At 38.1% G+C, this 23763-nt stretch overlaps 4 protein-coding genes across 7 annotated transcripts; 1 reads left to right on the top strand and 3 right to left on the bottom strand.

The window, feature by feature from the left end:
* The first annotated feature begins 4447 nt into the window (after nucleotides 1-4447).
* Nucleotides 4448-7146, top strand: LOC105284057 (gastrulation defective protein 1 homolog). Its single transcript, XM_011347282.3, has one exon. The coding sequence runs from the start codon at nucleotides 4651-4653 to the stop codon at nucleotides 6676-6678; it is 2028 nt and encodes a 675-aa protein (XP_011345584.1). The 5' UTR covers nucleotides 4448-4650; the 3' UTR covers nucleotides 6679-7146.
* Nucleotides 7147-7220: 74 nt separating this feature from the next.
* On the bottom strand, nucleotides 7221-9217 carry LOC105284056 (protein unc-50 homolog). Its single transcript, XM_011347280.2, has 7 exons — nucleotides 9062-9217; nucleotides 8761-8892; nucleotides 8531-8682; nucleotides 8231-8417; nucleotides 7986-8119; nucleotides 7810-7911; nucleotides 7221-7671 (listed from the first exon to the last, which is right to left on the bottom strand). The coding sequence occupies exons 2-7, from the start codon at nucleotides 8850-8852 to the stop codon at nucleotides 7535-7537; spliced, it is 804 nt and encodes a 267-aa protein (XP_011345582.1). The 5' UTR covers nucleotides 8853-8892; nucleotides 9062-9217; the 3' UTR covers nucleotides 7221-7534.
* A 721-nt stretch (nucleotides 9218-9938) lies between these two features.
* On the bottom strand, nucleotides 9939-12164 carry LOC105284055 (DNA-directed RNA polymerase I subunit RPA43). 3 transcript variants are annotated; one of them, XM_026970176.1, is made up of 4 exons: nucleotides 12019-12164; nucleotides 11498-11709; nucleotides 11132-11274; nucleotides 9939-11058 (listed from the first exon to the last, which is right to left on the bottom strand). In XM_026970176.1, the coding sequence occupies exons 2-4, from the start codon at nucleotides 11677-11679 to the stop codon at nucleotides 10244-10246; spliced, it is 1140 nt and encodes a 379-aa protein (XP_026825977.1). In that variant the 5' UTR covers nucleotides 11680-11709; nucleotides 12019-12164; the 3' UTR covers nucleotides 9939-10243. The 3 variants fall into 3 exon arrangements, with proteins under 3 accessions (XP_026825977.1, XP_011345580.2, XP_011345579.2); XM_011347278.3 differs by having other exon boundaries at nucleotides 11810-12159; XM_011347277.3 differs by having other exon boundaries at nucleotides 11807-12159.
* Nucleotides 12165-16192: 4028 nt separating this feature from the next.
* Nucleotides 16193-22198, bottom strand: LOC105284053 (inner nuclear membrane protein Man1). 2 transcript variants are annotated; one of them, XM_011347275.3, is made up of 11 exons: nucleotides 21916-22198; nucleotides 20670-21337; nucleotides 20402-20513; nucleotides 20100-20308; nucleotides 19199-19419; nucleotides 18884-19015; nucleotides 18646-18775; nucleotides 17896-18154; nucleotides 17584-17808; nucleotides 17327-17511; nucleotides 16193-17031 (listed from the first exon to the last, which is right to left on the bottom strand). In XM_011347275.3, exons 1-11 carry the CDS (start codon nucleotides 22080-22082, stop codon nucleotides 16880-16882), a joined length of 2460 nt encoding a protein of 819 aa, XP_011345577.1. In that variant the 5' UTR covers nucleotides 22083-22198; the 3' UTR covers nucleotides 16193-16879. The 2 variants fall into 2 exon arrangements, with proteins under 2 accessions (XP_011345577.1, XP_011345576.1); XM_011347274.3 differs by having other exon boundaries at nucleotides 17896-18166; nucleotides 21916-22197.
* Between the last annotated feature and the right edge of the window lie 1565 nt (nucleotides 22199-23763).

Below are 23763 nucleotides of genomic sequence, written 5' to 3' on the forward strand. Positions count from 1 at the left end.
AATATATATGTTTTATTTAAAAGTAGGATTCCGCAGTAATAATCGAAATAAACGTTTTAAATCACAGCGATGAGTACGTAATACAAAATACGTACATGCGTTCCAGCCAATCCCAGTAGCGGGGTTCCTCGCTAACCTGATATCCGATTGACTAACAGGAGATTTTTGTCAGCCAATCAGATAGCTGTATTAATATCTAAAGCTATCTTGATTCAAGATTCTTGAAGGCACTATGAATGCTCCATTAAGGTGCTAATTCATGAGACGCTGAAAAGCAGCGTCGAGCGTCGTCACGTGACATCACATTGACGCTAGCGTCAGAGAAAAGAAGTCGAATGATTTCAGCTTCAAGCGTCAAGGTAGCAGAAAAAACAGCGTCACTTGATTAAAACGAAAGTGAAAGAAATATGGAAAAGATAAAAAATGTTCATTATTAATTATCAAAAACGATATGTTTATTACGAAAATGATATTATACACAATAATTCAGTTCTAATGAGTGTGTTAAGAAATATACCAGTAAATACTGTAACCTAACATTCACGTGCTAATGTGACGCTGAAAAGCAGCGTTGAACGTCGACGCTGGACGTCGACGCTGGAAATTCGACGCTGAATCTATTGGCGCACTGTTGGCGCGATTTGATCACGTGACCTGTTTTGACGCTAAAAATGAGCGTCGAGCGTCAGCATGAAAAAGCACCTTTACGCGTCCAGTGTGCAGTAGCCATTAGTCGCGTACGATCGTGTTTTGCGGAGCAAAGTGTAAACCATGGATGTGAGAATAACTGGATGGAGTGTATGTCCGCGGGGGTGAAGCCAGAGGGGCAGAGAGGGTATGAACAACCAAGATGGCGATGACGGTTAATATCACGGTATATTTGTATATTTGTACGCAATCCGGCATGTGTAGGTTTACTTTTCACTACTACAATTTAGAATTCTCCACGCGATGTCTTAAATCACGATAGGACGTGAAAATAGATGTATTACGTGCTATACAAGGTGTCCCAGACCTACCGTATCACCGGTTAATGGTAGATTCCTGAGGTGATTCTGAGACGAATGTTCCTCTTGCAAAATGTCGAGGATGACGTAGTTTCGGCGCTACGAAGGGTTGTAGTTATTCTATCCCTGTGTAGAATTTTCCCGCGTTCAATGACGGTGGGTCGAAGGGGTCCCGCGCATCGCGCACGCTTCGATTTGACCTTAATTTTTCGCGGCTGTTCAAATTGAAGCGTGCGCGATGCGCGGGACCCCTTCGACCCACCGTCACTGAACGCGGGAAAATTCTACACAAGGATAGGATAACTACAACCCTTCGTAGCGCCGAAACTACGCCACCCTCGACATTTTGCAAGAGAAACATTCGTCTCAGAATCACCTCAGGAATCTACCATTAACCGGTGATACGGTAGGTCTGGGACACCCTGTATATATATATATATATATATACAGGGTGTCCCAGACCTACCGTATATATATATATATATATATGAACAACAAAGATGGCCACAATAGCGATTTCCCCTCCCTCTTCAGGATTTATTCCCCTTGTCTACAACAGTACTTTACACTCCATCCAGTAATTCTTACATCCATGGTCGACGCTGGAACGTCGACGCTGGAAATTCGACGCTGAATCTATTGGCGCACTGTTGGCGCGATTTGATCACGTGACCTGTTTTGACGCTAAAAATGAGCGTCGAGCGTCAGCATGAAAAAGCATCTTTACGCGTCCAGTGTGCAGTAGCCATTAGTCGCGTACGATCGTGTTTTGCGGAGCAAAGTGTAAACTATGGATGTGAGAATAACTGGATGGAGTGTATGTCCGCGGGGGTGAAGCCAGAGGGGCAGAGAGGGTATGAACAACCAAGATGGCGATGACGGTTAATATCACGGTATATTTGTATATTTGTACGCAATCCGGCATGTGTAGGTTTTTACTTTTCACTACTACAATTTAGAATTCTCCACGCGATGTCTTAAATCACGATAGGACGTGAAAATAGATGTATTACGTGCTATACAAGGTGTCCCAGACCTACCGTATCACCGGTTAATGGTAGATTCCTGAGGTGATTCTGAGACGAATGTTCCTCTTGCAAAATGTCGAGGATGACGTAGTTTCGGCGCTACGAAGGGTTGTAGTTATTCTATCCCTGTGTAGAATTTTCCCGCGTTCAATGACGGTGGGTCGAAGGGGTCCCGCGCATCGCGCACGCTTCGATTTGACCTTAATTTTTCGCGGCTGTTCAAATTGAAGCGTGCGCGATGCGCGGGACCCCTTCGACCCACCGTCACTGAACGCGGGAAAATTCTACACAAGGATAGGATAACTACAACCCTTCGTAGCGCCGAAACTACGCCACCCTCGACATTTTGCAAGAGGAACATTCGTCTCAGAATCACCTCAGGAATCTACCATTAACCGGTGATACGGTAGGTCTGGGACACCCTGTATATATATATATATATATATATACAGGGTGTCCCAGACCTACCGTATATATATATATATATATATGAACAACAAAGATGGCCACAATAGCGATTTCCCCTCCCTCTTCAGGATTTATTCCCCTTGTCTACAACAGTACTTTACACTCCATCCAGTAATTCTTACATCCATGGTCGACGCTGGAACGTCGACGCTGGAAATTCGACGCTGAATCTATTGGCGCACTGTTGGCGCGATTTGATCACGTGACCTGTTTTGACGCTAAAAATGAGCGTCGAGCGTCAGCATGAAAAAGCACCTTTACGCGTCCAGTGTGCAGTAGCCATTAGTCGCGTACGATCGTGTTTTGCGGAGCAAAGTGTAAACTATGGATGTGAGAATAACTGGATGGAGTGTATGTCCGCGGGGGTGAAGCCAGAGGGGCAGAGAGGGTATGAACAACCAAGATGGCGATGACGGTTAATATCACGGTATATTTGTATATTTGTACGCAATCCGGCATGTGTAGGTTTACTTTTCACTACTACAATTTAGAATTCTCCACGCGATGTCTTAAATCACGATAGGACGTGAAAATAGATGTATTACGTGCTATACAAGGTGTCCCAGACCTACCGTATCACCGGTTAATGGTAGATTCCTGAGGTGATTCTGAGACGAATGTTCCTCTTGCAAAATGTCGAGGATGACGTAGTTTCGGCGCTACGAAGGGTTGTAGTTATTCTATCCCTGTGTAGAATTTTCCCGCGTTCAATGACGGTGGGTCGAAGGGGTCCCGCGCATCGCGCACGCTTCGATTTGACCTTAATTTTTCGCGGCTGTTCAAATTGAAGCGTGCGCGATGCGCGGGACCCCTTCGACCCACCGTCACTGAACGCGGGAAAATTCTACACAAGGATAGGATAACTACAACCCTTCGTAGCGCCGAAACTACGCCACCCTCGACATTTTGCAAGAGGAACATTCGTCTCAGAATCACCTCAGGAATCTACCATTAACCGGTGATACGGTAGGTCTGAGACACCCTGTATATATATATATATATATATATACACAGGGTGTCCCGGGTTTTAACCGACAAACTGCGGGAGTATATTCTACTAGTGGAAATAAGAAAAAATTCTTATATCGAGTTTGCTTAGAAATGCTTTATTACAAAGTTATAAACCAATATTGAAAAGAAATATGAGATAAGTAACAACGGAACATAGTGTAGAATTTGGAAGGTCGAAGATGTTTATGTTACGTGTATTCACATGTATTCATGTTCACTATGTTGAAACGATTCAGTATGATTGTTACTTTCACAACAGTAGCCGTTAGATTTCAATCGTCGTGTCAACTAGCAATTACTATCAGAATGCCAAAAGTGTTTTCAAATTAGGAATACACCGATATTCATTTCGTGTACGGATTCTGTGACGGAAATGCACGAGCTGCCGTACGAGAGTATCGACGTAGATTTCCTAACAGGAGAGTACCAGATAGATTTAAAGCAACGAATTACTAATTCAGTCACTGAGATGCAACAAAATTTTCAGGAATGTCGTACCGTAACAAATTCTGTACTACGTCGATGTCTAGCTTGTATCGATGTGCAAGGACAACATTTTGAAATGCGTCACTAAATCATTGCGTAGATAATTTTTATTTTTGTGAAAAAATCCGTTGTTACTTATCTGATATTTCTTTTGAATATTGGTTTATAACTTTGTAATAAAGCATTTCTAAGCAAACTCGATATAAGAATTTTTTCTTATTTCCACTAGTAGAATATGCTCCCGCAGTTTGTCGGTTAAAACCCGGGACACCCTGTATATATATATATATATATATGAACAACCAAGATGGCCACAATAGCGATTTCCCCTCACTCTTCAGGATTCATTCCCCTCGTCTACAACAGTACTTTACACTCCATCCAGTAATTCTTACATCCATGGTCGACGCTGGAACGTCGACGCTGGAAATTCGACGCTGAATCTATTGGCGCACTATTGGCGTGATTTGATCACGTGACCTGTTTTGACGCTAAAAATGAGCGTCGAGCGTCAACATGAAAAAGCACCTTTACGCGTCCAGTGTGCAGTAGCCATTAGTCGCGTGTGCTCGGTTTTGCGAAGCAAAGTGTAAACTATATACGTGGTGAAGGAGTTTACAAAGCTCAACCAAAATAATTCGTGTGACAACATGAATTGGAAAAAGACCATCACCTTCGGTAAGATCAGCGCGAATTTGAACAAGGATGCCTCGAGTACATCCTCGGAAGCTGTCGCCGAGACCTCCAATTCAGGATTCGGCAAGTTTGGCAAGAAACGCGAGGAGACGAACGTGACGCAGATGGCTGAGATCAAGCCGGAGGATGAGGAGGAGAGCCAAAACATCAAGAAGTTGATGGGCATTTCAGGTTTCGGCAAAGTAGCGAAATCCTTTGACATACAGGAAATGATGGAAAATATTACCAAGACCATCAATATCAATAAAGCGGCTGCGCTTGAGAGGGAAAAATCTTCCGATGACAGCGTGGAATCTAAAAAGGACGATGATAATGACGGAGATAATAATGATCACCATGACAATAACGATGACAGCGACGATGACGACTTTATTGGCCCACCAATACCACCGGAGCTGACTTCCGATAAAGAAGAGGTTAGGAACGCAGCAGGGAAGAAGAGGAACACCGATGACAGCGATGACAACGATGACGATGATGACAATAACGAACAAGCATCCGATGCCGAGGAAGAAATGACACTGAGTGAGAGGATTCCTTGTACTCACGAAGTTACGATGACCCATGGCACGAAGGCGGTGATCGCGATCGCTGCGGATCCGTCTGGAGCGCGACTGGCGTCCGGTTCCGTCGACTACGACGTCTGCTTCTGGGATTTCGCTGGCATGGACTCGTCCATGAGGAGTTTCCGGACTCTGCAGCCTTGCGAGAACCATCCTATCAAGTGCTTGCAGTATTCCACTACTGGCGATATGATACTGGTGATATCAGGTGCAGCGCAGGCGAAGGTCCTGGACCGGGACGGCTTTGAGAAGTGCGAAACTGTGAAGGGCGACCAGTACATCACGGATATGGCGCGTACCAAGGGTCACACCGCTAGTCTCAACTGTGGCTGCTGGCATCCCTTCACCAAGGAAGAATACCTGACCTGCTCTCAAGACAGCACTTGCAGGGTATGGAACTTGTACAGGCCGCGCGCCCATAAGAGCCTGATCAAATGCAGAGCGCAGAACGGCGTGAAGACCGTGCCCACTACTTGTGCTTACAGTCGAGAAGGTGCGGCAGTCGCGTGTGGCTGCGTGGATGGCTCGATACAAATGTGGGACCGTAGGAAGAACTTTGTCAATCCGTCTCTCATTCTGAGAGGTGCTCACGCACAGGGCAACGAAATCTCGAGTCTGAGTTTCTCGTACCTCGGGCAGATGCTGGCGAGTAGAGCTTGCGACGACACCTTGAAGATGTGGGACCTGCGGTCGTTCAAAACACCAATTCACGAGATGAAAGGCCTGTTCTCACGCTACGACACGACAGACTGCATGTTTAGTCCAGATGACTCGATGATCGTCACGGGTGAATCCCTGAATAAAGGTAAATCAACTGGTAGAGTGCTGTTCTACGATAGCAAGACGTTCGACTTGGTCAAGGAGATTCCTGTGACGAACTCGCACGTGATCAAGACCTTGTGGCATCCAAAACTGAATCAGGTGTTCGTCGGTTGCGGCAACGGTATCGTCAACGTGTATTACGATCCTAACAAGAGCATGAGAGGCGCTAAACTATGTGTTGTTAAAACACACATGAAGCAGAAGCATATCGAAGTAATGTCCACTCAGCAGATTATAACGCCCCATGCTCTTCCCCTGTTTCGTCAGGACAGGCCCAAGTCAGTCCGCAAGCAAATGGAGAAAGATAGACTGGATCCAGTCAAGTCGAGACGTCCCGATCTGCCTATTACTTCTGGACAGGGCGGCAGAGTGGCATCCTCCGGAGGAACGCTTAGTTCGTACGTCATACGAAATCTTGGACTGAGCAAGCGGATAGAGGACGATCAGGATCCTAGGGAAGCTATCCTGAAATATGCAAAGATTGCGGAGGAAGAACCGTACTGGATCGCGCCCGCCTATAAGAAGACGCAACCGAAAACGATCTTTCAAACCGACGATCAGGAAAGTGGACCGAGTAGTAAGAAACAAAAGACTTAAACCTGTATATATGCTAACGTAAACAAATGTAATTATATAGATTCGTGTATAGTAACATGTAACAAGTTAATTCGACAGAGGGCCACTTCGACCAAAGTGCAGTTAATTTAATCGTCGATTAACTCAATCTTCGTCTCTTTCTAAGGCAGGTAGTTAGAAAAGGACGAAGAGCGAGTTAAACGGCACTGGTAGAAGCGGGCCAGAGTACAATACAATAATGGATTGCACAATAAGTTTATCGTAATATAAAATTTATATCTAAAGAGTATTCATCGTTATGTGATATATATTATGTATGTGTTACATCGCAAGTGAGCTAATACCGAATTTTTTTACATGTATTCCAAATCTTTGTATTTTGTTTATTAGACTGTTCTCTTGAGATATATATAAACCTGATGTACAATATTACATATATGTGAAAATGTAAATATATTCTCTACATAAAACCGTAGAAATGTAAAAACCTATGTCACGATTTTTATGAATTTTTCCCCTTCCTTAATTTTATATAACGAATGTTATTGTGAGACAGTCTTCGATTTTATTTTACTTTATTATTATGAACAATAGTGAATCGATTATATACAGACTATACAGTATCACAATAAAGAATATACACATAAAAATTTATTTTTGATGTTATACAAACTATATTTCGAATATTGTATCTTGTAATTCTTCGAGAAATACGAAAAACAAAGTATTAGAAATATTTTCTAACGCATAAAATAAATGTTAATATTAAAATAATATTTAAATACTCTACCTGCTACTGCAATATTAATATATGAGACTTGATACAAATCTATAATGTACATTACGACTCATATTGCAATCGCATGAAGCAGTAGGTTTACAGGGCCCGATAACGATAAAATTCCATCACTAAATAACTGACATTGATACCCGCGCATAATGTAGTAATATAAATCAGTAATATTATTGGTAATGCGGATAGTATTAAATGTGTTTTATGAAGTATTTCAATATCTGCAAAACAATAAAATCAAATTTTATCTACTATTACATTACACTATTTTCATAAATACATGCACTGTTTTCTTACAAGTATAAATTGATAATGAAATAATAAAATAAACGTATACTTTATGTCCTTAACATACTCACTTGCGTAACCAAGAAATGTGATGTAAATGTAATAACCGACAGCTACAAACCAGAAAGTATTTCCAATAAATCGGCCCAAGAACGTATTGTTGTTTATCAAAGCTAGAAAAGAAACAATTACGTTCAATTAAGGATTACTTGGCAACAGATAAATCTACATATACCAAGTATCTCACCATTATAAAGGAATAATTGCAAGATATGAAGTATAATTAAAGGAGGAAACACTGCGTTCAGATGGATGTCGAATGTGTAACCCCATTCAACATCTTGCGTCTTATCTATCCTGAGATATCGATTGGTTATAAACCTGAAAAGAATTCTTACAATTTGTACGAATTTTTAGAACTCACCAAAGTCATTCTAAAATTAATTAAAACTCATTAAAATGATTGACTACAAATATCCTGGACATGCTTACCAAAATATCGTTGCTATTAATAAGCCAGCAGCTATGTAGTCGATAAAAACCATATAAAATAGCAGTTTTACAAATTGGAAGAATCGTAAGCCCAATACTATGGCGAACCCAATGGTCGATATGCAGAGACAAAATGTAACCAGTACCAAAAATGCAGGATCATCTCTCGCAAATTGTGATTTTGTTTCTGCAAAATATCATAAATGTATATTCCTTTGCTGCATTAAATAAATGACTAAATATCAGACAAAAGTAGAATGCGACTAATACATATTTAACGTATCATTGAATATAACATACGTTTTCTATTTTGGAAGTTTCTGTATACTTTCTGCGGTGCTATAAATAGAAAAATCATTTGCCAAATAGCAAATTCAAAATCCATTTGTTCAAATTTCAGCAATTTTCTTAAATATTTGTAACACTTTGTTGCAGCACCCATGCAATTGTGTCTGTAACGCAATGCATCATTGTTTAAATTAGTACCATTAGATTTAAAGCAAGATACACATTATTATCCAAGTGGTTACCTGTAAACGATCGGCATTGGCAATGAAGTTGAGAATTCGGTTGGAACAGGCGAGTGACATCGACTCGTCGATGGCGAAGTAGAATATTTCATTTTTTTATCTTTCTTTATATACAGTCTATATTACATCACTCTAAAATAATACATAAAATTATGTATATTATAAAAAAAGTACAAAAGACAAACAAAACATTTTTTAATGAAAGGTAACAAGAAATTAACAAATATTTGCAAAGTTTTGCGATACAATAACAATTATTTGAAAAGGGTCGTAAGCTACAGTACAAGAGAATAATACGAACTTAAAGACTTAATGCTCAAACTAAGATTTGTGTTGCTTTCGCCATTATCGCTCAAAATTTGGAATATACAAGTATGCTCAAGTCTTCAAGGAATAAATGACACAATTGTTATACTGTCATTCACAATTTTAGGTTACGTTACGACAAAGCCGACGATTTTACCGTAAATTGACGTAAAGGTTCTACCATAGAGAGCACGGCAACACTAGGGAATAATACGTGACTAGAGGAAATAGTCAATCAACTTTCTGCTTCTCTAGAAATACAGATACGAAATAAATGATTGGTTCTCTGTATTCCTGCAAAGCGCTCGAAATAAAATGAGAAAAAGGAAAATCTGTCTGAAAAATAAATGTTGTTAATAGTTATTAAATTATCCTACATATTATCTTTTTATTATTTATCGTACTTTACACGCAATTAATTATTCTAGTTCCTATCCACCACTTCAGATACATTTTTTTATCAAGTGATCTAATTTTATTTAATTTTACTTTCATAGTCTAACAGAAATTAATTTATATTATTAAAATGTGTTAAAATTATTAAACGTAGTAGTGTGAACACATTTAAGTTTGGTTAAATTGTATTGCTATTAGCTAATAGCAGAGAGGAACCCGAGAGCGGCCAGGCCGCCGTTTACGCCCATATTTTTGCTTTGAGAAATACAACACCGAATGTGAACTTACGTTCCATTTAACATGCACATGATCTTTTTTCATTATGAAATTACCTTTCTCTCTCGTTAAATGGAATGTAAGTTCACATTCGGTGTTGTATTTCTCAAATTTCTCAATGCAAAAATATGGGCGTAAACGGCGGCCTGGCCGCTCTCAGGTTCCTCTCTGCTAATAGTAAAAGTGAGGTTTCACAGTTTCAAATGTACAGTATTCGAAAAAATTGTAACATGGCAGAATACATTTATGTTTATCGAGAGAAAAATATATATATGTTAATATGTATGTGTGTAATGTATATTACACAAGTATGTAATATACATATAGATATCAGTTTTAATCAGTGTTATCTATTATGTACAATATCTATTTAGTCTTATCATTAAAATATCTTATACACTAATTTGTTTTACAACTTACTTATAAAAATTGAAATTGTACATCGTTTTATTTTTACCCTTATTAAGAATTAATTAAAAAAACAAAATTGATTTGTATGTGTGTGTTATGACGGTGTTTCTTCTTTTTTAATTTTAATTCCAAGCGTATTAAAGTCTGTAGACGTTCTTTCATGGTCCTTTGGTTTCCTTCTTCTTTCTTTCCCAGGACTATCATTTACATCACTGACACCCTCTTCTTTTTTAATTTTAATTCCAAGCCTATTAAAGTCTGTAGACATTCTTTCATGGTCCTTTGGTTTCCTTCTTCTTTCTTTCCCAGGACTATTATTTACATCACTGACATCCTCTTCCTTTTTAATCCATGCAGATTTCAAATATGAGTCTCTAGATTTTGTATGTTTCGTTGAAATATTTTTCTTTTCGTTGCCAGAACTTTTTATATTTTTCTTCAGAGTTTTTTCAATTTCCTTAATAGGACTAGTTTTGACGACGCTTGTAGTACCTTTTTCCTTTTTAATTTTAAGTTTTGCAGAGTTATTGGATATTCTCGCGCGTTTCTTTGGACTTAGTTTTCGTTCTTCATCAGAACTTTCACAAGGAAAATTATTGATTGTGTTCTCTCCATTTTCATTGACTCTAGATACAGAAGCTGTATCTAAATCGGCAGCAATCACATTGTCAGGATAAATCATACTCTCTGACAATCTACAGCCTTCTAAGTAGTCCGACTTCAGAGTACCACAAATAAAAGGAAGCTTACTCCATTTATTTATTTCTGTTAGGTGGCATCTAATTTGCTGGCCAACTTCTACCTTATCACCTGGCCATTCTTCCATGTTGTATTGTTTTGGAATAGATACAGTAAACATTTTATGTACCAGCATTATAACATGATCCACACCTGTTTTATTCACTATACCTGTAAATCAGAAGCTAGTCAAGATCTAATTTATTTACAGCAAATAGTAATAATCAACGAAAATATAATTTACCTTTTAAAATACACCCAACTGTTGGTCGGAATAAATAAAAGTCTGCTTCCACATCAACATGAATGAAGGGGGAATCATAAAATGTATGTCCTAGATTGCTAAGCAACTTGGGCTTTTTGAAGTCGAGCACAAAGCCTTCCAAACTAAAAATATAGACAATTATAATTAGAAAAATGTAAAGAATTATCTTATAAAATTTCATTTCAGCCGATGTACATATACAAATAACAAATCGATAAGAAAAATGAAACATATTCCTGAAGGTTATAAGATATTTACATTAATAATAATTAAAATAGTTAGTTTTTAAATTCTCTGCATGGTTTATGAATAAAGTACAAGAGATAAATGCATGATATTACGCACTCTCTGTCGTATGTATTCCGAAAGGAATCTAAAATGCTGTTCAAAGCTTTTTGTACATCATTAAAATGATATGGATGTAACGCGAGGTGTTTGGTGGTCCTTTGAAAGCACACATGGGAATCCTCATCTTCTACGAGTCCAGTAAGCTCCAAAGTAGTCCACTTCTGGTCAGGGTTGGGCATTTTGGCGCTGCGAGCACTTTTCTACATTTCCTACGTATAAAAACGTATAATACGGTTAGAACATGTATAAAACGCAAGCCACATCAGCGGCCATTTATGGTTAGATTACACAAACAACAAAATATACCACCGATTTGAAATTGAACGCTGCGAAAATGTCGGAAGATTTGGAAAAGCCTCAGGCCCCGGAGAGGCCCGGCGTAGGACGAGAATTGAACTTCTTAGTGTTTAATGGTACTCGATCCCTTTCAGGTTCGATATAGCCAATTGCAAAAGTGAGTTAAATACGAAATACGAAATAACAAGTTGAAAAAAGAACTCGGGACAATCGTTGTGCACCTGACGACTATCCCCTTCGGAATGGACGAGAATTGAAAAAGGTAGATTTAATAAATTTGTCCGCAAATCACGTTAGAAGCAGTTCAGACCAGTGTTGTTAGCTGAGCCGCCTTTTCGCGCATGCGCATTAAGTATTAGCGCCAGTATAGTATTACGTCCTGAGTTATATCAGAGAGAAGCCTGAGAGCGGTCACGCTCGCGTTTTAACTGTAACGCCTCAAACGTGGACATTGAAGTGATTGAAGTGATTCTGTCTTTGTTGCTCACTGAATATTGAATAAAGATAGAATGACGCCGCGAGCGTTGGGAGCGTCAAGTGGAACGCACATGTCCACGTTTGAGCGTTACAGTTAAAACGCGAGCGTGACCGCTCTCAGGCTTCTCTCTGGTTATATAGATCCCGTAAGGGCCCTATTGTGATACTTCTATAAAAATTATATTAAAATTTTTGGAATTCATAAGAAAATTGTAAAGCTAAGTAAAATAATATAAAATAATAAAATAATAAAAACTTATATATGAAATAATTTATATAGAGGTTAAAAATATATTAAAATGGTAGGATTCTGAAATAACTGATTAAATAAAATATTTTAAAATATTTTATTTGGCAGAACTGAAAGAATACCAACATTCGTTGCAAGGGTAAGGAAAACTACTAAAACCTTACCAGTATTCAGAAAACAAAAGTACATTCTTTTATATAAATATTTGATTTAAAAATATACAATAACTATGTATTTAATAAATATAATACGTAATAAAATAAAACATTTTAACATTATATAATATTATACTTGTTATGATATTGCACTGCATTTGAGGCACTAATCTGAAACAAATAAAACTCAGCACAAAAAAGTAATTAGTAATACTGTGTGACTAGTATATATAAAAGAAAAACTCGATTAGACACTTATTTATCAAATTAAAATAAAATAATGAATAAACATAAATAATTATAAACAAACAAACAAATAAATATATATATTAATACTGAAATAAATATTCTTGAAAACAGAAACAAATTAAGATAAAAATTTAATAAACAAAAAAAATCATAAAATTAATTATGAATATAAATTTTGTGTATTATGGAATCTATAATGCACAAAATATTGCACAAATTTTAACTGTTTAATAAATAATAAAATTGTACTTACATTTTATCCGACTTCTATCGCTCCTGTCCGTTGGTACTAGTATCCATCTTTTATAACGTACGTACGTTACTGGATTTCGCTGATACAGCAGTGCGCATGCGCGAAAAGGCGGCTCAGCTAACAACACTGGTTCAGACTCTCACGACAGGAAGAAATATCACCAAATGCATATGGTGGCGCCACTTTACGTATTATGTAGCGAGCGTATTATTTATTTGATTATTATGCTACATTTAAGGCAGTTTTAACGCACGAGGAACTATTACAACATTTCGGTTTAGGTGAAAATATATAAAGATGCTGACTTTATTTAATACAGACTAGAACTGATTACTTAATGCACGTGTGACTTAAAGCGCGAGCAATTAGCTTCTCCTTGTTCTCTGATTCCTTCCAAGGCTCTCCATCTCGGTATTCGTGCTGCCCTCTCATTGGTCGGGCTAGTTCTGCCTTGTACTCCTTAGATGCCGCCACAATTATAGCAGAGAGAAGCCTGAGAGCGGTCACGCTCGCGTTTTAACTGTAACGCCTCAAACGTGGACATGTGCGTTCCACTTGACGCTCCCAACGCTCGCGGCGTCATTCTATCTTTATTCAATATTCAATGAGCAATAAAGACAGAATCACTTCAATCACTTCAATGTCCACGTTTGAGGCGTTACAGTTAAAACGCGAGCGTGACCGCTCTCAGACTTCTCTCTGATTATAGAGAGAAACCTGAGAGCGGCCACCAGCCTCCACGGGCACATTTCCTGACGTTTGACGCGCCGCCTGACAAAGTGGACGTGAACTAGGTCGTTACGCTCGGTAATGATACATGATTCGTGTCCAAACTACTCACAAGGAAGCTTTCCCATGTAAACTCTACTTTCGAACGAGTCGTAGTGCGTTCGAAAGGGAAGTAAAAATAGGGTTTGGGTGTATGAGCCTTGGTTTCGGAGAAATTACATCTAAAGCCTATTACACAATGCAAAGGAACAGGCAACAGGAACAGGGAATAACCAATCGCGTTACATGATTTGAGTACGGATGACCAAATGGAGCAACGCGATTGGCTATTCCCTGTTCCCGTTGCCTGTTCCTTTGCATGGTGTAATAGGCTTAACGAGCTGACAACGGCCGCGCCACGTTGCAAAACACCAGTTCCCGTCGATCACTGAAGTCAAGCAACGTTGGGCACGGTGAGCGCTCGGATGGGTTGCCGCCGTGTGCTGTTGTCTGTGGTGGCTGTGGTGGGAAGCGTGAACTAGTTCACGTACACTTTGTCAGGCGGCGCCAAACGTCAGGAGGCTGGTGGCCGCTCTCAGGTTTCTCTCTGGCATAATACATGCCCAACCCTGCTTCTGGTTGTGTTTGTTTCACTTGGAGTATGTACAGTCATAGGCACAGAGGTTGCGACCCTTTTTTTTAACTGAGTTTATGAACGCGCAATCAAATTCAGGATGCGAATCACTGTGACGCGCACATGTAACTGTGTTACACATGTATACGCAAATTTGACAACTTCATGATCGTTCATCGAGTAGGCGCGCGTCACAGTGATTCGCATCCTGAATTTGATTGCGTGTTCATAAACTCAGTTAAAAAAAAAGTGTCGCAACTTCTGTGCCTATGACTGTACTTTGCGTATTGATTTTACTTCGAGAATTTTAATTAAACTAGTAGAACACAGGCGCGCGCTATTTTGTTTTTCAATATTAATAATGTTTTCGAATAATAATATCTTAAATAATCCTTTAGATCCCCAGAATAAATGAAAAAGTTCTAGCCATTAAAATTTTTTTCTTTTTCCAAGGAGTTCTGTGCTATTTATATTGTTATTTGGCATATTGCCTAGAGTTCTCGATGATTTAAAATTCGTTAAAACAATAAATGAAAAAGTTCTAGTCATTAAAATTTTTTTCTTTTCCGAGGAGTTCTGTGCTATTTATATTGTTATTTGGCATATTGCCTAGAGTTCTCGATTATCTAAAATTCGTTAAAACAATAAATGAAAAAGTTCTAGTCATTAAAATTTTTTTCTTTTCCGAGGAGTTCTGTGCTATTTATATTGTTATTTGGCATATTGCCTAGAGTTTTCGATTATTTAAAATTCGTTAAAACAATAAATGAAAAAGTTCTAGTCATTAAAATTTTTTTCTTTTCCGAGGAGTTCTGTGCTATTTATATTGTTATTTGGCATATTGCCTAGAGTTTTCGATTATTTAAAATTCGTTAAAACAATAAATGAAAAAGTTCTAATCATTAAAATTTTTTTTTCCAAGGAGTTCTGTGCTATTTAACAAGCCAGTTTTGGTCAAGAATAAAGAAATTTGGTTAATAATATCTTATATCTATTATTTATTATATGCACAATTATCACACTCTACCAAATTGTTATCCTCCACGCGAAGACGGCCGCGCGATGGTAATTTAAACTGAACATAACGCACAACGCGAATCGAGATAACAAATCAGCGTCGCGGAAAAGAGGCAACAATGATTTCGATTTGATTTAACACGGCTTTTTTAAGAGTGGATAAAAATACAGACGATATATATGTTATAAATAATTTTCATTTTCCTCAGAACACAAAGTTGCGCGGGAGTACCGCGTTATATTAGGTTATATCGTTATACGGATTTGTTAGTTTACATCCTATTGTGCATATTACTAGATTTCCTCCCAGGGTGGCCATCTTACGAGAGAAATTTCACCATGCGGAAAAACAAGGAGCTCTAGTGCCTAGAGAACGCTAGGGAATAGGGTGTTACATAACTGATGAATTTCCCTTTTTTTTCGAGATATGAAATAAAATGAGTAAGTCCATATTTTTTTGTTACACGTTCCGAAATAAAACGGAGAACAGAAATATTTCAAGAATAACCAATGTTATTAAACTAACCCCAAAATGTTTTTTTTTTTTCATTTATTACCCTTTGCACAAAATTAATTTGTCCAATTCCCGTTCATTAATTCATTTTTTTACAAAGAGATTTAATTTTATTTTATTTTACACTTCTATAATACATCGTAGAAAATAATTTATATTATTAGAATGTGTTAATTGTTAAAATCTTAAATTATTAAACATGTTTTATCAATGACTATGTAACTGCGTGAATAGAAGTTCCGACAATCATGCGAGTCTAACATCAAAGTAATCATATTACTGCAATTTTACATATTATTAGATGCATGATTGACATAATATCTCTCTGCAAAGATTTTGTACAGCTGATACAGATCAGTCTGCATAGGCCTACAGAGAATGCGATGCGAGTTATGCTTACGTGTATCGCTACTCTTAAAAATACTATGAAACTCAAAGTGTTTTTATACAATATTTCAGTAATATATTTAATTATTAATATTACTATTATTTCTGATTCTTATTATTATCTTAATCAGCTATTAAAAATACCTCTGTGCTTCCTCCCTCCGCTCAATAAAAAGACACAAAGTACAATATGATACACAAATTAAGTTAATAATAAAGTTAAAAGAATATGTTTATAAAAAAGCAATGTCTTAAATTTTTATCACACCGTTACACGCAACTTTATGTTTAGAATATACTTATACTGCTGCAACAGAGATATATTTTATGTCAAAACAAAAAACATGGAGTTTCACAAGTCAGCAGATAATTATGTGTTGTTAAAATCGAAAGCTCACGTCTTTTTAAATGTCGAAAGAAAGTTTAAAAAGAAAGTTGTTAATTCGCCTCCGCGGGACTTTGCCAGTAATGCGCTTGCATGGACAGCCGTTGATTGTTACTCGGTTTGAGAGGCGTTACACAACGGACAGCATCAGGAAATCGCTCGTGGTAGCGCTCTAATCTCAGGTACTTCACAGTCACTAAGTTACCTGAAACAGAGAAAGCTCTGGTAGGGAAATACGATACTTGACGTCTATTATCAACACGTCCATCTGAATACTGCTATAATATTAAATATATAATGTGCACAATATCAATATCAAACTCGAATATAAAAAATCGTATTTCATTTAAATACAACGCATGTGACTTGTATCTTTAAAATTATTTAATTTCAAATTTTATAAAAAATGTTTGTTGTATATATGTTAGATTATAATTATGTAATATTACATATATACTAATGTGTGGAAAAAAATTTTTTTATTTTAGATTACAACGTACCATCAAACCAACATCCGTGTAACGCCCTGTAAGCTTTCCCAGCATCCTCCTGCGACAAACACTTCATGTAAACGCAACCCTCGCGACTACCGATGTCCACTCGAATATGGAGTATCTTCACGCCCTCCCCACATTTCTCTAAAATCGCGTCCTGCACCCTCGTTTCCCAATCGTCTTCAGTCTCTCTAAGGAGGAAGAATGAGACATCCGTTATTGGATTCCAAGTAACTGACTTGTTCGCACAATTTGCAACTTACATGTCTGGATCAAACATGTGTCTGATTTTCAAGCAGGGTGTCGGCGAACAAGTCAAGCTGTTAACCGATCCCTCCATCGTTTCGAACGCCTGTCCTTGCCAAACCTTCGGTTTCTTGCCAGAGCTTGTTGTATTTTGCACAGGAGATTTGTTCAGACTGTTATTCGGCAGCCATCGCCACACGTGGAATTCCTCTCCCGCCACTTGTTGCACCTCCCTTCGAATTCTGCAGATTAAAGTCACATGCTTATTTTCCCCCGCACGTCCCGTGAGAATACCCAAGTACAGGATGGCGCGCAGAAAGTTGTCCTACCTGGATTCGTTCTCGTCCAAAAATCTCACCGCCTTCTCCCAGAGACCAGACATTCGCTTGCGATCCTTCGGTGGAATAAGATTGTCCCGTACGTGATTTATAGCGAGAAAGCTCTCTTGCGTGCAACCGGGTTGCGCAAACGCATTTTGATGGTGCGTCTCAACGATATTTATAATGTCGCTAACAAGTTTAAATATCTCTCGCTCGGTAGATTTCTTGTATCTTAGATACCAAAGATATAATTTATAAGTTCCAATACCTGTTAATGAAACTGAAGATGCATAGCCACCATTACAAACCTTTCATTAGAGAATTATATTTCTACTTATTCTATCTAATAATATTGCTATACACTGCTGTAACGCAGTAAAACGCGAGTGTTGTTTTTCGGCAACACGAATAACTTTCAAGCAGGAAGCATTATTTACTGAAAAAGTTAATCGTTACATTCCGAATCTTGATAAATGCCAAGAGATCGCGTAACATGCTTGTGCGGTTTTGCAATTTAAAAAAAGAAACACGTCGTTGCAAAGTAATTTCTCATAATCATGCAATTGCAGGTCATAATATTTCAGAGAGAGAAAATTACGTTGCGACAGAGAACGCGCTTTAAAATGCAACTACTTTAAATTAAAACATAGCGTATAGCGTTACGAATGACAATGAGCAGTAATTTTATTAACAGCATCGAAACGTGCGATAAGAAGATTCAACAAACTTTCTCGAATAAACAATCTGTTAGAACTTTACCGATTGCCACTATAAGGAGAGACGAAAAGATGGTAAAGAGCTTGTTCTTGATCAGACACTGCGTCGGCAGTTCGGGATTCAGGATCGTCACTCCAACTTTTCCACTTAAACGAGCGGAAAATAATTTATCCTGTAACGATCGGATGCTTTACTTCGATGAGAAAGCACGTTTGCGCTGCATTTACATTGATTTACACACGTATACGTATGTGCATATATTTATTTCACGTATATTTACCAGAGTGTCCAGCACTTCGACAGGTGCATCGTCATCGTCGTCGTTTATATCGATAAGCGAGATACCCCATTTGGAATTCTTAATAATCAGGAACTGCGCGCTATGCAGATCCTCTTTTACCTCGAGGCTCGTCTGGAGGCAGAGTAAAGAGATTAATGATTTATGATGAATGTACAACTCGATTATATTGTCAATCAAGATTAATATGAAAAGAGAATATATATATATATATTGTGCACTGAGCATTATCTATAATAATATCCAGGCTCTAACATCGCTAAACGCAATTAACTTTCGATTCTGCTCTCGACCCACCACTTTATCGCTCGTGAACATCTTGACGATGTCCGCATCGGTCAAGTACGGTTTCTCGCTTGAATTTTCGCATATTTTAGACACCGCCTTTCTCGTTAAAATCGGTTGCAGACGTTTTAACAGTTGCAACACAGATTCTATGTTTTCCTTCATTACGCAATTTACTCCAGGTACTTTAAGATCGGGCGCTCCATCGAGGAAACATTGCGGTATGTTGTTATCTACAAATACAGGTATATGACAGACACTATAAAATCAAGATAATTGGTATATACATAACACGTTACACAGAGTACAGAGACAAAAAGGAAGTTTTGAACACACACAGTTTTACGAATATAATTTTTCTCATAGATATTTGAAGATATCGAGCGATTATTTAATTGAAACGATAATTTTTCCGAGTTTCGATCAAATGTTCTTACGTATCATACGCGCACATGCGTATATTATACATTATACAGTGAATTAAATTGTACGAGATGCGTACCACACGATTATCGACTAAAATATATATATATAGAATAAATGTATAAAGAACGGGAAAAGGAAATAAAATATTCAAACTAATGTTCAAGATAAACGTGACATTTATTATTACATGAATATATAGCGAAAGAGAAATACACACTCTGCATGTCTTATGCTTTATAATTATTATTATTTTAATTCCACAAATTTTGATTTCATAAAAATATAAGAGATATAGGATGTTAATGCTTTATAATGAATGTACAACTCGATTATATTTGTCAATTAAGGTTAATATGAAAAGAGCATATATGCACATATATATATATATATATATAGTGCATTGAGCATTGTTAACTATAATAACCATCATCACGTAAAACATACATCGAATTTTCACTTTGAAATAATTATGTCTCTGCATACCTACCCGATGAAAGCGTTGGAAGTGTCTCGGTTTTCCCACCAAGTCCCAGATACATTATCGCAAGTGCTACAAAGAATAAAGCAAGAATCGCCAAGAGCCCCATTGACACCATGTTCTGATTGTTTCGCACATCTTCCCTGTTCGTCGACGGCTTGTAAGTCGTTCTATTGATGTCCCGTATTCTGTCGGCGGATGATATACTGTGCCTTGAGCTAAATAACGTTTCTCCATGTTATATCACATATAACAATACAAATATAAAATAATAATAATGCAAAATAATATTTTAAGTCAAATCTATATACCTCGGCTGATTCGATGACGAATACATGGCTCTTAAGGAAGAAAAATGGCCATTCGAATCCCTTTCCTTCACCTCTGGTAAGCCAGATGATAAAGTATGACGCAATGTCGGACCTAAATGCAAAATTATTAAAGGAAGGAAAAAACTTTACTTTGCGTAAAATAAAATGTGCATAAATGGTAATATAAAAATTCTAAAATTTGAGTCTAAAATAAAAGTGCTTTAAGATACGACAGATTTTTTTATGTATTATAAAACGATGCACTTACTTTTCAAATTGGGCGATATTGATGGCGATGCAATTGTATGTAACGATCGCGAACTGAGTCTTCTCGTAAATTCTGAGAGGAATGGGGTCTCATAATTTGCAAGAAGATCTCTCGTATTGTCTTTTCCACTCGCATCTTCCTTCGCAGATTGAATCGTAGAGACACTGGGTTTCACGTTGTACTTGTTATCCTTCGTCATATGGATAGATCCAATTTTCGATGTCTGATCGTGATCAAGCACACCACGATCATGCATTCGATCGTACAATCTGTTAGTTGGACTGGACAGATTGGACAGATACTTCGAACGCGCGTACATGCTTGCGGTGTCTTCGGCCATGTCCGAATCCGATCCAGTCTCCAAGCCGTCAGACACATAGGACGTCCTTTGGGTCTTGACGTATTTGTTCTGCGTGGTTTTCGAAGTTGTTCGGGTAGAAGAAGATACAGCTGAGCCATCAAAATCAGTCAAATTTGGATCTTTGAATTCTGGATGCAACGGTGATGAATCCTTTGCTGGATTCTTTATTACACTGGTAGCGTCAGGTGGAATAATCGACGGTGGTGGCATAGGATTCGCCATTGTCTGCCGGCGCAAGTTTGATGCACTCTTCTTCTTCTTAACGACATTTGTGCTTGAATCGTCATCTGTGTCGTCGCTGCTGTATCTAATGCACAGGTAAAGAAAACATCGTATTAAGATGCCGATAAAGAGTAGCCTGGATAACAATCCACCGTGTTAACATAATCGAGATGATTTTTGCTGATTTTCCGACGTAGACGTTTGCATTTACTTAAAAGATTGATCATTATTACACGCTTTTCAGAATAAAAATAAATCTGAATAAATGATTGTAAATAAGCCATTAAGGTGACAAACTTGCCATCATTGTATTGCACATTGTTAAAAAAAAAAGAAATATTTGCGTTCCCTAGACACATTTTCTTCACATTCGAAATTAAAATCCACATAACTTGCACGAGTTCCGCTTACAGTGCATTAGAGAAAGAACCTTACATCACATCTTTATTCGCGAGTAAACATAAGGACCATTATCGCGTACCGGGGCACGCGAATGCAAGATCAGCGGAATTTATACCAATTTCGATTATCGCCTGCAACTTCTCACTCTCGCCTGCTCTCTCTCCCTCTATCCTAAATGTGTATTTATCTCGCTCTCGGTATAGAAAGCACGCAATATCGAGTGAAAAGTCCGGAATCTCGTTCGAAGAGGAAAACGCTCACCTCGCGGCCAACGAATGCCGGGACCCGCCGGTGCCGCGGGTCTCGATGAGGTGCTTCAGTTTCTTAACGAGTATCTTACGAGTCGTCTGTGTCACCGGTCCCACCGGGTAGCCATACTCCATCAACTTCGTTCGTAGCTCGGAGTCGCTCAGCGTGTCCACCGACATTTTGTCTCACGAGCGATCGCGAAACCTGCTGAAACAACACGATTCTAACGGCTCAACCGCTCGCGATCGGACACGCACGGATGCTCCACGTCCAGGGCCACCAATATCCCGTGCATTTCAATGTGGCCAGCGTTTATTGTGGCGCCCCCGATACCGATGACGCTTATCCGGCGAACTAAAGTTCAAACAAGCGGCGCCGCTTACAAGTTCGAACAATTATGTATTCTGAAAAAACTCTTCGGGAGTGCAGATAATAAATAAATTGAATGACGATAATAAATTATGAATCGCTGGAAACTCGATTAAGGGGAAGCTGGAGTTGCTAGTGAACTATTTTTTCACTATAGCGATGGTAATTGCAGTTTCGAAAATTCTCTTTATTGCTTGTGCAGAATAAAAAATCCTTTTCCACAAATGAAGTATAGATAGAAAGAAAGTCCGCTCTACAGGACTTTATACTCAAAATGGAAAAAAGTTAAAAACTTGCATTTGTCTTTTCTAACTTTTTTCCCCTTAAGGGGAAGCTGCAGTTGCTAGTGAACTATTTTTTCACTATAGCGATGGTAATTGTAGTTTCGAAAATTCTCTTTATTGCTTGTGCAGAATAAAATATCCTTTTCCACAAATGAAGTATAGATAGAAAGAAAGTCCGCTCTACAGGACTTTATATTAAAAATGGAACAAAGTTAGAAAAGACAAATGCAAGTTTTTAACTTTTTTCCATTTTGAGTATAAAGTCCTGTAGAGCGGACTTTCTTTCTATCTATACTTCATTTGTGGAAAAGGATTTTTTATTCTGCACAAGCAATAAAGAGAATTTTCGAAACTGCAATTACCATCGCTATAGTGAAAAAATAGTTCACTAGCACCTCCAGCTTCCTCTTAACGTGACCAAAGTCCGAAGATCGATTCCATCAAAATTGTAACTAGGTTACTGCGGTGCGATCCACTTCGCGCTACAAATGCTTCGAAACGCTTTCTATCCTTTTTATTTGAAAGAAGGAAAAGGATAGAAAGTGTTTTGAAGCATTCGCAGTGCTAACTGGACTGCAGCCTAAATGGCAGCAATGTGCACTGTAATGGCGACTCACGCGTATATTTATTATTTAGCAGCTTATAGCTGACCACTATAAAGGCATAAGTTGCAGGCCCTGAACGTGCCTTTTCCTCAGATACTCATCCCCGTGCCCATTTATTTCGATTGATGATCAATGCTTGCTATATATGTGTATATGATAACATCGGACGTCTCAGATCCATATACAGGGTGTCCCGGGTTTTAACCGACAAACTGCGGGAGCATATTCTACTAGTGGAAATAAGAAAAAATTCTTATATCGAGTTTGCTTAGAAATGCTTTATTACAAAGTTATAAACCAATATTCAAAAGAAATATCAGATAAGTAACAACGGATTTTTTCACAAAAATAAAAATTATCTACGCAATGATTTAGTGACGCATTTCAAAATGTTGTCCTTGCACATCGATACAAGCTAGACATCGACGTAGTACAGAATTTGTTACGGTACGACATTCCTGAAAATTTTGTTGCATCTCAGTGACTGAATTAGTAACTCGTTGCTTTAAATCTATCTGGTACTCTCCTGTTAGGAAATCTACGTTGATACTCTCGTACGGCAGCTCGTGCATTTCCGTCACAGAATCCGTACACGAAATGAA

The sequence above is a fragment of the Ooceraea biroi genome, chromosome 6, assembly GCF_003672135.1.
Source record: "Ooceraea biroi isolate clonal line C1 chromosome 6, Obir_v5.4, whole genome shotgun sequence".
In the NCBI taxonomy this organism is placed as follows: Eukaryota; Metazoa; Arthropoda; class Insecta; order Hymenoptera; family Formicidae; genus Ooceraea; species Ooceraea biroi.

What these genes read in the sequence shown, in the direction of transcription:
- LOC105284055 (XM_026970176.1), bottom strand. Translation starts at nt 11,679, where the DNA reads ATGCCCAACCCTGACCAGAAGTGGACTACTTTGGAGCTTACTGGACTC. An exon ending in CGGAATACATACGACAGAGA is followed by an intron (nt 11,275 to 11,497) that starts GTGCGTAATATC and finishes CTATATTTTTAG; the next exon opens with TTTGGAAGGCTTTGTGCTCG. An exon ending in AGTTGGGTGTATTTTAAAAG is followed by an intron (nt 11,059 to 11,131) that starts GTAAATTATATT and finishes TCTGATTTACAG; the next exon opens with GTATAGTGAATAAAACAGGT.
- LOC105284057 (XM_011347282.3), top strand. Translation starts at nt 4,651, where the DNA reads ATGAATTGGAAAAAGACCATCACCTTCGGTAAGATCAGCGCGAATTTG.
- LOC105284053 (XM_011347274.3), bottom strand. Translation starts at nt 22,082, where the DNA reads ATGTCGGTGGACACGCTGAGCGACTCCGAGCTACGAACGAAGTTGATG. An exon ending in TCGTCATCGAATCAGCCGAG is followed by an intron (nt 20,309 to 20,401) that starts GTATATAGATTT and finishes AACGTTATTTAG; the next exon opens with CTCAAGGCACAGTATATCAT. An exon ending in TGTTCACGAGCGATAAAGTG is followed by an intron (nt 19,016 to 19,198) that starts GTGGGTCGAGAG and finishes CTCTGCCTCCAG; the next exon opens with ACGAGCCTCGAGGTAAAAGA.
- LOC105284056 (XM_011347280.2), bottom strand. Translation starts at nt 8,852, where the DNA reads ATGAAATATTCTACTTCGCCATCGACGAGTCGATGTCACTCGCCTGTT. An exon ending in CCAATGCCGATCGTTTACAG is followed by an intron (nt 8,683 to 8,760) that starts GTAACCACTTGG and finishes ATTGCGTTACAG; the next exon opens with ACACAATTGCATGGGTGCTG. An exon ending in TTAATAGCAACGATATTTTG is followed by an intron (nt 8,120 to 8,230) that starts GTAAGCATGTCC and finishes AATTCTTTTCAG; the next exon opens with GTTTATAACCAATCGATATC.